Raw genomic sequence first — 14,941 nt, 5'->3', positions numbered from 1 at the left:
ATATTTCTCACTGCTGTCTTCCAGTGCCGTGAAGTTTCCATTTTTAGTTCTGAATGGGATTCCACTTCTCCAGACACAACTATTGTACAATTTCATGGTTCTCCTGGACACACAGCTCTGGCTCAAAGAGCAGATGGGAGCTGTGGCCAGGAGGACTTTTGCTTAGATCTGCTTGGTGGGTCAGTTGCACCCTTTCCTAGACTGTGGTCCCTTCTCACTGTGGTCCCTTCTCATTTAGTTGCTTCACATGTGGACTATTGCAATGCACTCTACATAGAGCTGCCTTGGAAGACCCTTTGGAAGCTACAGCTGATCCAGAATGTAGAGGCATAAGCAGCTTTGGGCATGGCTCAGTCTGCCCTTTAATACACTGTGTGAGCTACAGTAGTTACCAGTAAACTTCTGTGTGCAGTTCAAGGTGCTGGTTGTCTCCTACAAAGATCTTCATGGAATGGGGTCTGGCTACCTGAAGAACTGCCCTCCCCCATCCCAGGAGAGCTGACCAAGTGGGCATGGCCTAGGTCCTGGCTTTGCCATCTTCTCTTGAAGCAGAAATCAGGAAGTGGCTGTCATGGATAGCAGAAGACAGGAAAGAGAAGTGCTGAGCACCTTTGATACTGCTAAATCTTTGGCAGCAAATTGTGATTTATAAAGCATGAAATGGCTAAAAGCAGAAGGAAATGCCCTTTGCCCCTCCAGAAATAAATGAAGGGGAATGTTAGGTCTAGGAAGAGGGATTATTGGTACTTCCTGACAATTTGGCCATGTACCCCCCCCCCAGTGACATTTTGAGGGGCTGCACAAAAACTTGGGGAATTTGCATATGGGTACAGTTGCTTATTCCTAATTTAAGTCTGTATATCCATGGATGTCCTCAGGAAAAATACTCTTGGTTTAACCGTCCAATATTTTATCTGTGCATCAAGGGAATTATGCAAGTGTTCATCTAAGAAATGCTCTGACTACTGTAATCAGAAGAAATCAGCTAGTATACATCATGTGGCATTTTAATATCTATTCAAATTTTGAGTGAATAAATTCCAGTAAGTTCCAGAGAACATTAAGCATTTAGATGAATTTCTTTAAAAGTTACCACTTGTATTAACAAGAAAAGCAAAATGCTGTATTTGCCTCTTTGATGTTGGCTATGCATAAATATTTAAAATTTTAAAATCTTCACTGCTTGAAAATTCTGAATGTTAGAATCACCTGGTAAAAAAGGGCTCAGTAGTGCTCTAAGAAGGATTTTTCAGCAATTCATATAACAGATCCTTAAACATGTACTTGTTGCAAATCAGATGCATTTTTCTCTTTAATTTTCCATCTTATGTTTAGTTTTGAAGATCTTTTATTTTACTAAGTAATCCCAGTTAAAGTTGTACTTTGAAATTAGTTGATGTCTGAACGTAGAGGCTAGCTTATGCCTGGATTGAAACACAAGGCAAGAATTGTTTCATTCATCAATTCTAATCTTTTAATTCTTCTTGATATCATTAAGCTACCTCCATGCTTTATCCATACCCAAACTATTAGGCAACCTGATAATTACCTGTATATTTCACTATAAAACCTTCATGACTTGCTAGGTCAGCTACTTTGATGCTATCTGCTACATTCCCATTGAAGGTTTTGCTTATGCTTTGCTTTTTTGATGCATAGCTTCTATACTAGTTCTTATCTAGTACATTATAGGTATTTTTTTATTTATTGCATCACTCTACATCACAGGAGCTATTGTTTTTAACCGTGGGAGGCTGATTTGATACACCACATAATTTATAAATTCCCAAGCATCAGTCTTGAAAAATGCTTGCTAAATCACCCTTGCTGGGCAAGTACTACACATATTATATGTAATACATACTTTCCTCACAGCCCTCTGAGTAGATTTTAATGTATTGCATTAAAATCAAGGGTGCTGTTGTAGTCTCAGTTTCAGTTTCCAATTGGTAGAAACCTTCTTTGGGGTGTGTCTAGGAATATTTGATTCATGCCAGCAGCTTTTCAACATCTTGGAAAGTTTCTCTACCTTACTTGTTTAATTAGACAGTGATCAATGGGTAGGTGAAGTAGTGCCGCCAAGTTTTATTTATTTGTTTATTAAATTTATATACCGCCCATCTCCCTCAGAGGGCAACTCTGGGTGGTTCACAATTAAAATACATGCAAACATCAGAAAGAGAGTCCCAACTAAAATGAAACTCTACTTTTTTTTAAAGACAGGTAGCATAAAAGATGCAGAGAAAAATATAAATAAAAAATACCGGCCAGTCCATGATTACTTTCTCTTTACTAAACTGTGGCTTGTTTAACAAATCATAGTTTAAGCAAATCTTGGATGTTTAAGCAAATCTTGGATGATCTCAGACGTTGTCCTGAGTTATAATAATGTCAGTTCCAGCTTGGCCCATTGGGTGAATCTGCCATTGTGGGTTGTAAATTATGGTTTATTGTTTAACATGAGTGAAACTATCAATTGTGGTTTGTTCAGTAAACAAGCTGTGGTTTTACACTAATGTGTGAAGCTGTCAAAGTGTGAAAGCAGCAACCTTAAAGAATCATTACATCAGTTCTGTGAAACTTGCTCTTGCTTTTGGCCTTAAGAGAACTTCCTTTGCGATGTAGTAAGACTTGAAAGCCTCACAAAGGAGATTTTTCCTAAATATCTCCTACTCATTTTGTAACATTTAGACAAAAAAAAAAATTATTATACTGCAGTTATTTTGTTGCCAGATCAAAATATTTTTGTTTACCCAGGCATTTTAAGTTTGTCCAACTTACTGTATTTATGTACTTTTAATCTTATTTTTATTGATGTATTTTATTTTATACCCTTTTATAGCTAATGACATATTATATGTATTTAGTATACTTTATACAAATGTTTTATATGTATTGTATAATATATATATACACATATATATACACACATACACACACACACACAAATACACACAGATTTTTTTTGTATTGTATAACACACACACACACACACACACACACACACACACTGTTTACACTATATATATTGCAGTATATACACTATATATTTACCACTGATATCAAGATACCTTTGTGAAGGTAATTTAAGAATTTAAAGGAATGTTTCATGTGCATTGATTTAAGTTGAATATTTTTGTTACATAAATCAGATTATTCAGTCAATAATCAATGATATTTAAAAACAGTTTCTTCACTTTTTCAAACTGGTTTAAATCTATATATGTTATAGCCAAATGCTGCAGAGTGCAGTTGTAGTAATACAAATGTCTAGAAACATGTTTATGATCAGGCCAAGCATTAATATCAGTAACTTAGAAACTATGTGTGATTTCAAGACATTGGAGGTAGCTTGGAGTGCTTTAAAGAATTCAAACTGATGCACTTTGCTTTCTCAATGCTTCCTTTTCCCATTCTCCACCATAACCCCCACTACAGAAAAAAAGAGCCAAAAATATATGTTCACTCTCTTTCAGAAATGTCATAGTATCATCAGGCAACCTTCTGCAGCCATCCAGAAGGTTGGGAAACCAACTTGCAGGCACCAGCTCTTATCATTTCTCATCCCTGTTGATTACCATTCCCATCATGCTGTTTCTTTTCAGGATATGCAACATTTTTCAAAGTGTAGGAAAGGAGTAAGAAATAATAAGCCAAAGAAATTATATATTAGGTAAAACAAGAAAATTAAACACATAAATCTAGATTACACTAGCACCATTCACTATACCTGCCCATACCTTTCTTTCTTGCAAACCAATTTTGCTTTTACCACAGTCATACACTCTTCATACTTTCCTTTTTTTTCCCCTTTATTCATCACTACTAAGTGAAATAATTCAGGTATTCTTGTTCTTCATAAGGATCTAAATCTAAATCCATTTTTTCCTCATCTGGTATGGAAGAAAAGTAGCCTTTGTGATTTCGATGGATTACCTACATTAGATGCTGGATAGAATGAATTAAGATAAGAAAAGCCCTAGGGGAATCAGGTCAACCAACCCATCTTGCATTCTGTGTATCGTGTATATTCATTCAGAAGGTTCTCTAACAAGAAGCAATTGCCTTCTCCCAGGCTTGTTTTCTAATAGTTGGCAAGTATGATATGCTGCTTGTGATTCCACAAATTTCCCTGAAGACTAGTAGACAGTCCTCTCTTTAAATTCCTGTTACAGGTATAGAGGTTGGCTTGCCCGGCGGCTCTGTTACATTCTTTTTGTGCAAGAGCGGGATGTTCATAAGGGCATGTTTGCAAATAACGTGGTGGAAAATGTGCTGAGCAATAGCCGGTAAGATAAAGATAATAATGATTATTATAACTGAAGAAGTTCTTGGTTATGGATAATAAAAGTTCAACATACTATTATGGGAATGACCTAGAATTTTTTTTTCTTGTACAGCAGAAGGTCTGGATTTTAAAAACAATCATTTTGAATTTCTTCCTGTGTATGTGCAAGCTATAACCTCTTGAAATCCTCTTTCTAAAGAGGCATAGTTATGGCCTTGTGTCTGGCTGTGTGACATCAATTATATAGATGCATCTTCAGTGGCATGCAATTTTTTTGGGATGTAGCCACACTTTATCTTTGTCTAGCATGCTGCAGAAAAAGAAATGGATAGAACAAGGATAAAGGTTAAACTTCATTTTATTTATGTGTATATTTAATTAAAATGAAGGATAGTTAATATGATTCCTCTTTAGTAAGTTATTGTTTAATTTTCCCTTAAGTAACATTAAAAATCACCATTATGTAATAACACACAGAGGTCTCTGGGTTTTGCACCTAAGGCTCTAAGGAATGTGGGTTGTGTATTTCTGCTTTACAGTGTTCTATAAGGACTCTGAGTGCTCTGTGCTGCTAATCATGAATGCTTATACAGGTACATATATATGTGTATGTAAATATATGCACAGACTTACATTTGTATATTTTTAACCTTGAAATGTCATGCTATATAGCATTTTTAAGTGAAAAAAATGAATATTCCCATTAGAAAGTACTGCATTTTATGGTTAATTAGCATAATGATGTGGGAGATTTCTTTGATACCTGAGGATCTGTTTTTTTTAAACTGAAGGCATATCATCTCAAGTAGGTGAAATCTACAGTGACATCTAAATTCACTTTATCACATTTGTAATATTTAGAGTGCAGAATGCTATTATACAGGAGGCTTCAGAATCATCAGCTGTAAATGATCCTGATCAGCTGGACTCTAGAAACATTAACAGAATCAAAAAGAAAGCTAGAAGGATCCTTCAAGAAATGGTAGCAAATGTCTCTCCTTCTCTGATTAGGTAATAATACTAAGTTTTGTTTGCCGTTTCTGGGTGAATACTGTATAAATCCACAGAGATAATTGTTATTTCTAACCTCATATTCTACTTCTATTGTCAATGTTGCAAATGAATAAAAACATGGCTATTTGTCCTTGAAGAATTGTTTCATATATTAACATGGCAACACTAATTTTTCAGTGGAACAAGAGAACATGTTCTCAGTGAACATCATCTTATCAGCCCAGAATTACACTCTGTTCAGGATAATGTGGAATTAAAATATCTTTGTATGTTATATTTCCTACAGCTGATACTAGTCTGATTGTTTAAAATGTGTCTTACTAGAATTTTCACAGTCATTTAATATACTTTTGGTCCATCATGAATGATGTGATTGTTTCTGTTTTGTACATGAAAGGCAACTAGTATATCTGTATTTATTTATCAACTATATTGTTTAATTCTGCACAAAACATGGTTCTGTTATATAGTGCTTTAACTTACGTTTCTCTTTCAGATTAACAGGTTGGGTTTTATTGAAATTATTTAACAGTTTTTTTTGGAATATCCAGATTCATAAAGGCCAACTAGAGATGGTGAAAGCAGCAACTGAGGTAAGAAAAATAGTTGAAGCAATGTATGTAACGCTAGCATTTTTATTTTTACAGCATATTAATTATGTAGTTGTTTTCAGATTCAATTTGCCAGATATTCAGGAAGAAAAAAACACCTTTGTTTTTCTTTACTTGAAAGAAACCTCTGATAAAATAAAGTTCACCCACATCTAGAGGAGTCTGTTTTACATTGTCTACCTTAAGCTTCAGCATATAACCATTTCTGTTGAATGGCTTGTTAATAAATAAAAACGATTTAAACGTTGATGCCAGAAGTTGTTTTGTCCAGTAAATTGTGTCAGCACATTCTATTTCTTCCACACCCGGGCCACAGAAACAAGCAGAATGTTTAAGAGGAGAAATGCAAAAACTAGGTTTTATAATCTTTTTTTTCAATTTTCATTTTGGTTTTTCAGACCCTTGAAATTATTATTGGAGCTGAGTCTGAGTAGAGTCATTACTGGCCAAGATAAATTGTAGCAAAATGTCAGTGAATGATGTATTATTGAAATAACCTACTTGAAATACAGTAATTGTGAAATATTTAAGTGATAGTTTACCATCAAATAAGTACTTATCTATGGTTTGTTCTGCATATTTTTGCTATTAATTGCCAGATGATTCAGCTTTAAAGATACTAAACAATAATGCTCAAAGTTTGCACCACCATATTGTAAAAATACAAACTAATTTGTATACTTTTCAAATCCACCTTGGATTACCCATGTTATGATGCAAATAAAGGAAGTATATTTAATTGCTGTAAAAGTTGCTGAAAATCTATTATCTGTGAAATATATAACCTTTCTATTTCATGCATTTCCCCATCCTTCCTATCAAACTGGCAATGCAAATATTGCCAAGAATAAAAGGTGTAAAACACAGTGACAAGTTGTAATAGTTTGTTATTTTAAAATTATGTTTTGATATCTTGTGTAAACTCTTCTCTTCTTCTTCATACAGCTAAATTTGCCTCTTGTTTTCTTACCGGTTCACAAATCTCATATTGACTACCTACTTCTCACATTCATTCTTTTCTGCCATAATATCAAAGCACCCTACATTGCAGCAGGAAATAATCTGAATATCCCTATTTTCAGGTAAAACAATATTCATTATTTTACTATGTTAACATGAGCCATTTTGATTCCCTTACCTGGCCAAGGTGAATTCACATCTATCAAGAAGAGCTGAATATGTAACAAGTATTGACTGGATAAGTGCATTGCTGTATCATATATTATATATTGTCAGCAACTCTTACATTGATGTGGCAAATAAATAGAACTACAACTGCAGTTGTAGTCTTATTCTAAAGTTCTGATACCATTTTAACATATCAAAAATTCAGAACATTAATGTTGCCCATATGCACATGATGAGATGCTTCTGTACACGCAAAGTATTCATATAAAGACATCTGTATCAAAAAGTAATAGATCATTTTTACAAATTCTGCTAAACAGAATGAAAAATTTACTATATCCCATCTTCAAGAACTAGTAAATTCCTTCCTGAAAGACAGAAGAGTCAACTCCTAATATAGGAATAACATATAGAGTAGGAGTTAAATGTAAAAAGATTATTGTTTATACAGCATAATGTTTTATATTATAATTACCAACTCTCCAACTACTGTATTTGTCTCATCTACCTCACATTTAAGAAAATAGGCTTATTCCCAGCTCAGTCCTAGGACTGTAATACTGGTGAATCCTAAACAATGGTTTCCTAAGTTTTTTTTAAGGTGTATTTTGTATACCTAACATGTATCTTCAAATAAAATGCTACTTCAGAATTACTTACAAAAATTAAGAGCTTGCATCTTTATTACTTCTAACCTGTTCTTGGTTGTTTTAACTTATATGTGGTATTCCATCTATTAGAGATTTTAATTCTTAAATTAAATATAATTTAATATATAAATCATACAATGTAGACAATAGGATGTGTATTTCCTAGCTGTAAATTTGGCATAGTGTATTTTAAGTGCGTGAAGTTTCACAACATATGAAAGTAGAAATATAGGGTATTTTTAATCTGTAAAAGAATTCAAAATAGCAATTTCCTTTAATTTATTGTAAGTCTTTTTATCATTGCAGGGAAAAGTCAGTAATCTATAATGTTCTGTTTATATATATTATTGAAATCTTGGTCTCTTACAACATTCCTGTATCATTTTAAAAACTGTTGATAAGGGTAAACTTTGATGCAGATTTCTAGTTCAAAACAATATTGATATATGAAATCATGGTGATAAAACTTGAACTTGATTTATTATATATCTTGATTTGATTAATATAATATTTGTGCTAATTTTTATGTGTCAAAAGATGCTTTCAGATGATATTTTCATAATGAAACCACATTTTCTTTAATTAAAGACATTAAGAAAAAACCTGTCAAGGGAAGAAAGTGAACAGCTATAGTGTATTTTCAATTGTAATGCTAGGAGCTGTTGATCTGAATGCATCTAAAGAGTTTATAACCACATGGTCAACTAATATTTGTTAGTTTTTTCTCTTTCATATTATGAAAATAATAAGTATATTGCACTTTTTCAATCCGTGGGTATACCACAAATGTTATATTAATCAAAAGTTGCATTCTTTTCCTTTTTAATTAAAAAGTCATGCATATTTTTCTCCTACTCTTAGCACCCTAATCCACAAACTTGGAGGTTTTTTTATTCGGAGAAAATTAGATGAGAGACCTGATGGCCAAAAAGATATTTTGTACAGAACCTTACTGCATGTGGTATGTATATTTAAAAAAAAAATCAAAAGTTTATTTCTGCATATTAGCTAATAAAATCTGTGCACCATTTCAGTTTCCAGTGCTCGTGCATATTTGAATTTGTAGCAAATTTCAAAATTTAAATGGAGTTTTCATTTCATTCTATCAGTAAAATATAGCTTCTTTGAAGGCTAAGCTATGTAGTATAAAAGTAGAAATGCTTCTGCCAAGAAAACAGTAGAGATCTTGTATGTATTTCATGGAAACTGTGATGAGTTCATGGGTCAGTGTAATGTGGTACGCGTGTCAGTGGTGGTATGTACTATACATATCCCCTGAAGAAATTTGTATACTTCAGTTAAACATTGAAGCTGCATCTCTCATATCTAGGCAACCATGTACTACTGTCACTAAATACTGAAGTTACTTGGGATCTTTCAGTGCTGACTATTCTATGCAACTACATGTAGTTCCAATAAAAGAACAGTTGTATTTCATAGATGTGGTTATGTTGTTGCCTAAATGATTAGAAATCTTGTTCCTACCCAGAGCTCCAAATTTGTGCACTGCTCATGGTGGGTGCCCACATTTTAAAACTACTGGTTTGAAAGGATGCAAAGAACTTTTGTCTGATCTTGTTACCATTCCCTTTTCAGCATGTTGAAGAGTTGCTTCGACAGCAGCAATTCTTAGAGATATTTCTGGAGGGGACACGGTCCAGGAGTGGGAAAGTATCCTGTGCAAGGGCAGGTCTTTTATCAGTAGTGGTGGATGCTCTGTATTCAAATGCTTCTCCTGACGTACTAATTATACCTGTGGGAATCTCCTATGACAGAATAATTGAAGGTCACTATACTAGTGAACAGCTGGTAAGAGTTGCTGTTGTTTTCTTAACATATTTATAGAGTGTTACTATTGACAGTTCTGCTGATAAACTCTAGTTTGGAAACAGAAGTCAACTTGATTATCTGGATTTCATTTGTAACAAAATAAAATCATGCAGAAAATTAAATCATTCAGGGCAAAATGTGCTTTATAAAAATATGTGCCAGTTTACAGAAAGCAACTATATAACAACTTCACATGATTTGGAGGGCCAATGAGTTAGATTTAGTTTTATTTTTTAATAAGTATAGACATGATTTGGTGTATGCATTAATGCAATGTTTGCAAGCTTATGTATGTGATTTTTTCCCCCTTTCTTTTTCTTTTCAATGTCTTGTAGGGAAAGCCCAAGAAGAATGAAAGCCTTTGGAGTGTAGCCCGAGGAGTCTTTCGAATGTTACGAAAGAATTATGGATGTGTTAGAGTGGACTTTGCACAACCATTTTCTTTAAAAGTAAGCTTATGGTTTATGGCCATAATTTCACTGAGAAACTGTGAAAAGGATATTTTAGGGTACTTATATGTCAGATGAAATAGAAACAATATTTCAGTCTTTTGCTTCATGCGTAATGGTACTGCTTCAAACAAGAATTTTGTAGCTAAAATGCCACGCTGGAATTTGGACCGTTACACATTAACCAAGCGCTGAATGTGAGATGTCATGGCTTCAGTGTATTGATCATTCTGAGCCATTGTAACTTTTCTACAATAGTAATGTTTGGGCATTGTTGGTCAGATGACTCATAACTGTTGCTTTAACTACCTGGCAAGAGGAATTAGACATTTTCTTATGTATTACTTTAGACATCCTATTCCTGGCTGCCTTTGTTCACTAGAGAGAAAAGAAAAAATAGATTTAACAGTGAATTTCTATTCTGGTTTGATGATGTCATGTGTGAATTACATGTAGTGAAAATGGAAAGAAAATGCAGCATGCATTCTGAGGTCAGGTTTTATACATGCCTTCTTATGTAGGAAATAAACCATTTTGGGTCATCATGAATAAAAATAGAAATTCACAGTAGGTCCAGTTCTTTTCAAGGCAGTGTTAAAATTACAAAATATTGTAGTAAATAGAATAAGGTAACAAAGGATAGAACTAATATTATCAATTATGTATGCATGTGTTTGCATATGGGGATCCTTCTAGTTTTGTGTCAATACTAGCTTGAAAGAAAATGTATTTATTGGACATTTCAAGAAGAAATTTGTTTCGTTCATACTGAAAAACAATTTTGCTTTTATGTACTATATTAATAGAGGGATGGAGTCTAGTGGCTAGGATTCCAATAGCATTCCAATAAAGCATAGATATGGCCACCTCCCAATAAGAACTCTTAGAGTGAGTTACCAGCTAAAAATAAATGTTCAGAACATTAAGGTTAGAAATATGTAGCTAATAGAAATATGTAGGATTCTTGTAATTAAAATGGGCTCATTTGTCTATGTTGCTGTGTCATGTATACATAATTTAGTGTGGAGTTCTTGGTGCTCTCTGAGCTTGGTTGTTTCCTTGCAGGTGTTTCATTACCAACTAGGTAACATCATTTTCACTCACACTGATGATGTTTCCTAATTGGATAATGAAATGTCTGCAAGCAAACACCCAAACTCAGAGAGCACCATGAACTCAACAGTTCAACCCTGAACTACATATATTCTCTATTGGATCCATAATTTAATAAGACAATAGAATGTGATCCTCTTTGGTATTTGGAAATGCATTAGGACAATATATATGTAACAATTGTAAAGGGAGAGCTTTGAGAGAAATTGTCATGAGGAGGTGAATAAATTAATTTAACTGAACAGACGAGATCTCTTGACCTAATGAAAACTAATTGTCAGTTCTATGACTGTTTTAAAACTCCATAAAATACAAATTCTTACATCTCTCACATTTTTAGAATGTAGTATAGAAGATAGAAGTCTAAGGTCTACAGTGTCTACACTATGGTCCACAGTAATTTATCTGTTTCAAGATACATGTATAACATTAGTCTTATCCACATTATCAGCAACTTTTGAAATTAGAAACTGCATAGGTTCAACAAACTTAACTTCATTAACTCAGAATAATGGCTTATTGATTTGTTTTCATAATTAGGATATTTAACCTATTGACAAAATATGCAAATGTGTGTATTCTGACATTTTCTTTGGCAATATTTTGATCGATATTCTTCATCTTAAATGTAGTTATAATAGGTAGAACTGGATACATTAAAAACATTTATTTATTAATTCATAAATAATTCCTTGTAGTTATCAATATTATTCAGCTAAAGCACTCACAGTAAATAGCATTAAACAATTCACATTAAAAATCCACAAAAATATACATTAATAAAGTAACCCACAGTTACAGATTAAATTAAAAATTAAATAGAATTAGGCCTAATAATAGTACCTGAATAATACACAGATTCATTCATTCAGACTAGATGGAGCCACTCTGTCTCAAATGCTCAACAGAAGGGTGCAGCCAAGACATACAGTACATCAACCAGGAGGCTCTTCCAAAGAGCAAGTGTTGCTACCAAAAACAGGGCTTCCACACTTCAGCTCCTTGACTTCATGGCAGTGGAGACAGCCAGAAGCATCTTCTGTGATGGCCATGTCTGCTAGGATAATTGTGGCAGGAGAAGGCAGTAACATTGTTATTTTTTTTCAAAATGACATAATGATGTTTCAAATTATGACAGACAGGGAAAACAAACCTAAATTGGCCATTATGTAAAACAGCAGTAATAGAGGTTATTTGTTAGTGTGTTATATAAATAGTAATGCGCTGTTAGGTAATAGTTTGTTTATACCAACCAAAAAGTTATAGCATGGAGAAGAGTATTCAAGTTTCTAAGAATTCCTGCTCAGTCTGGACATTAAAAAAAGCAGGAGGAGAAATGTACAAAATCATTAGTATTAATCATTAGATTAATAATAATAATAATAATAACAACAACAACAGCAGCAGCAGCCACAACAACAACTGGTGGGACCACAGAACAAAGTAATAGAAAATGAAGAAGCTAAAGTACTCTGGGATTTTAGAATTCAAACAGAGAAGCACCTGCCACACAACACCCCAGACTTAACAACTGTTGATAAGAAAGACAAAAAAGTCTGGATAGTGGACATTGCCTGGAGACAACAGAATAGAAGAGAAAGAACTGGAGAAAATCACAAAATATGAAGACCTGCAAATAGAAGTAGAACAATTATGGCAAAAGAAAGCAAAGGTAGTACTAATAGTTATAGGCACCTTGGGGGTAATCCCAAAACATTTGGAGTACCACTTGAACACCATCGGCACTGATAAAATCACCATTGATCAACTGCAAAAGTAGCTTTACTTGGAACAGCTTACATCCTCCGACGTTACTTTTAACACCATCAGAAAACAACATCTGCCTATCTGCCTTGGGAAGGACTCGCTAGGTAGATAAAAATGCCAAATCCAGTTTAAACAGCTGGTTGACTGTGCAACCAGCAATCATTTATTAAACTTGTAAGGTTGGGCGATGATTGAAATTGTAATCCAGCAATTTCTGAAAAGTCAAGGTGGAGTTTTTTCTTTTGAAGCAGTGATGCAAGAAGTCCCATCTGGAAATACCTAAGAAATTCTGTATTAGCATTTCAGTTTGGTTGTCATTTACCTTAGATTCTCAAGGTAATTCGTGCACTTCACCAATTATGTTTTCAGTATGTTATATTATTGCATAATTGTCACTATTTGCTACTTAGGTTCTTTCAAAATCACTTTTGCTAGTTAGTATGATAGCTGTTACAAATGTATGAATGTTATGTATTTACAGGAGTATTTAGACTGTCAAAGTCAGAAACCTGTTCCTCTTTCTTTGGAGCATACTCTCTTACCAGCTGTACTGCCTTCAAGGTAAGATGGAACTGAGGATTTTCTATCAATAATGAACAAACAACAATCAAATATTCTGTGAAATATATAGACTAAATTATAAATTTTTAGGGAGGTCTTTTCCAAGTCTCACTTTGTTATCATATTGAGGTTAAACAAATACTGTGTATAAGGACTCATGATCAAAATACTTTCTGTGAATGTTCTTTTAATTGATTTAAGTAGGTTAGGGTTAGGGTTAGGGTTAGGGTTCCTCAGGATGCTTCTACTGAATATTATCATACTTAGATAATTATGCAGACAATTAAGTAGTACATTTCAAAAACATTCAGCCAAACTAGTTAATACAGTAGAGTCTTGTTTAACCAACCTTCGCTTATCCGACATTCCGTCTTATCCAACACCCCTAAAAAAAACCACAACAACACGCATAAATTGGCGACAAGAAAAGTGTGCCGCTTGTTTGCGAGCATGAATGTACTTTTTCTTGTTGCTCCTGACGGTGTGGCGCCGCAACACAAAAATCGATTGCAACAGGCGCAGCGGATCAGTTTTTTTTTTTTTTTTTTACTGCACTCAATTGTTACTGTATGTTATCCGACATTTTCACTTATCCGACGTTCTGCCGGTCCGTTTATGTCGGATAAGCGAGACTCTACTGTACTTAGAATTCTAGCTATATTTTAATTTAGAAATTACACTGCAAATGTATCCTGAATTTTGGATGTTTTGCTCTGATTTGGCTAACTAAGTTTGAGCTAGCCTACTGAAATCTTTTAAGGAGAACTTAATAAGTAATTAATTTTCTGTGATGATGTATTAGCTACTTAATAGCTTAAGACTTTTTGTTTTTATGTATTTCTTGCATACAATCTGGAAAAAACATTTTGAGGAATTGTTGATGTGATAGAAAAGTTGTAAAATGTATGAGTCATTACTCTGACTGTGTAGATGGCATTCTTTCTTCAGAATATGAAAATCTTAAGTCGAAGCATGATTGCAACACAACCAGGATGCTACTATGGGAGCCCAGAAAGTCTCTTTGTTAATGTGCTATGATTCCAGGAAGCAGTCAAGCTTCGATCTATAGCAGTGTTGTCCAAACTTGGCCACTTTAAGATGAGTGGACTTCAACTCCCAGAATTCCCCAGCCAGCATGGCTGGCTGGGGAATTCTGGGAGTTGAAGTCCACTCATCTTAAAGTGGCCAAGTTTGGACAACACTGATCTATAATATAATCAGGGGAGTGTGGTTCATGTTTTGGCAGACAGTAATAGACTTGCCCTATAGTAATTTTCAAAATGTGCCCTTATAAGAGGAAAGAGCAGTTTGCCTGCGAGTTCAGTGCCCTCTCCTTCCCTATTGCAGTCTTTAGCACTGGAAACTGCAGCCTGCATCAAAACCAAGAGAGGCCAGCACTTAAAATATTTTGGGGTCTTACTATGATGACATGTAATTTTTAAGTACAGTTTACACAGTGTAAGTCATCCATTCTGTTATCTATCTTCAGGCCTAATTACATAGTAGGAGAAAGTACAGAAGCTGCCCTTC

General features: G+C 34.1%; 1 protein-coding gene across 4 annotated transcripts in view; it reads left to right on the top strand.

The window, feature by feature from the left end:
* GPAM (glycerol-3-phosphate acyltransferase, mitochondrial) overlaps positions 1-14,941 on the top strand; it is a 42,067-nt gene that overhangs the window by 10,959 nt on the left and 16,167 nt on the right. For all 4 annotated transcript variants that reach the window (XM_088131778.1, XM_088131779.1, XM_088131776.1 and 1 more), the window contains 9 exons: positions 4,176-4,289; positions 5,150-5,299; positions 5,799-5,895; positions 6,859-6,995; positions 8,553-8,652; positions 9,288-9,500; positions 9,857-9,970; positions 13,332-13,411; positions 14,901-14,941. The exon at positions 14,901-14,941 is cut by the window's right edge and continues 75 nt beyond it. In XM_088131778.1, the coding sequence (XP_087987904.1) occupies positions 4,176-4,289; positions 5,150-5,299; positions 5,799-5,895; positions 6,859-6,995; positions 8,553-8,652; positions 9,288-9,500; positions 9,857-9,970; positions 13,332-13,411; positions 14,901-14,941 (1,046 nt within the window). The remainder of the gene's footprint in view (positions 1-4,175; positions 4,290-5,149; positions 5,300-5,798; positions 5,896-6,858; positions 6,996-8,552; positions 8,653-9,287; positions 9,501-9,856; positions 9,971-13,331; positions 13,412-14,900) is intronic.

Source organism: Python bivittatus, unplaced genomic scaffold (genome assembly GCF_059951505.1).
Source record: "Python bivittatus isolate LINGU-HERP-01145 unplaced genomic scaffold, Pbiv_v1 ctg000980_np1212, whole genome shotgun sequence".
Classification (NCBI taxonomy): Eukaryota; Metazoa; Chordata; class Lepidosauria; order Squamata; family Pythonidae; genus Python; species Python bivittatus.
Note: the sequence above shows the minus strand (reverse complement) of the source record. Positions and strands in the feature narration are given on the sequence as shown.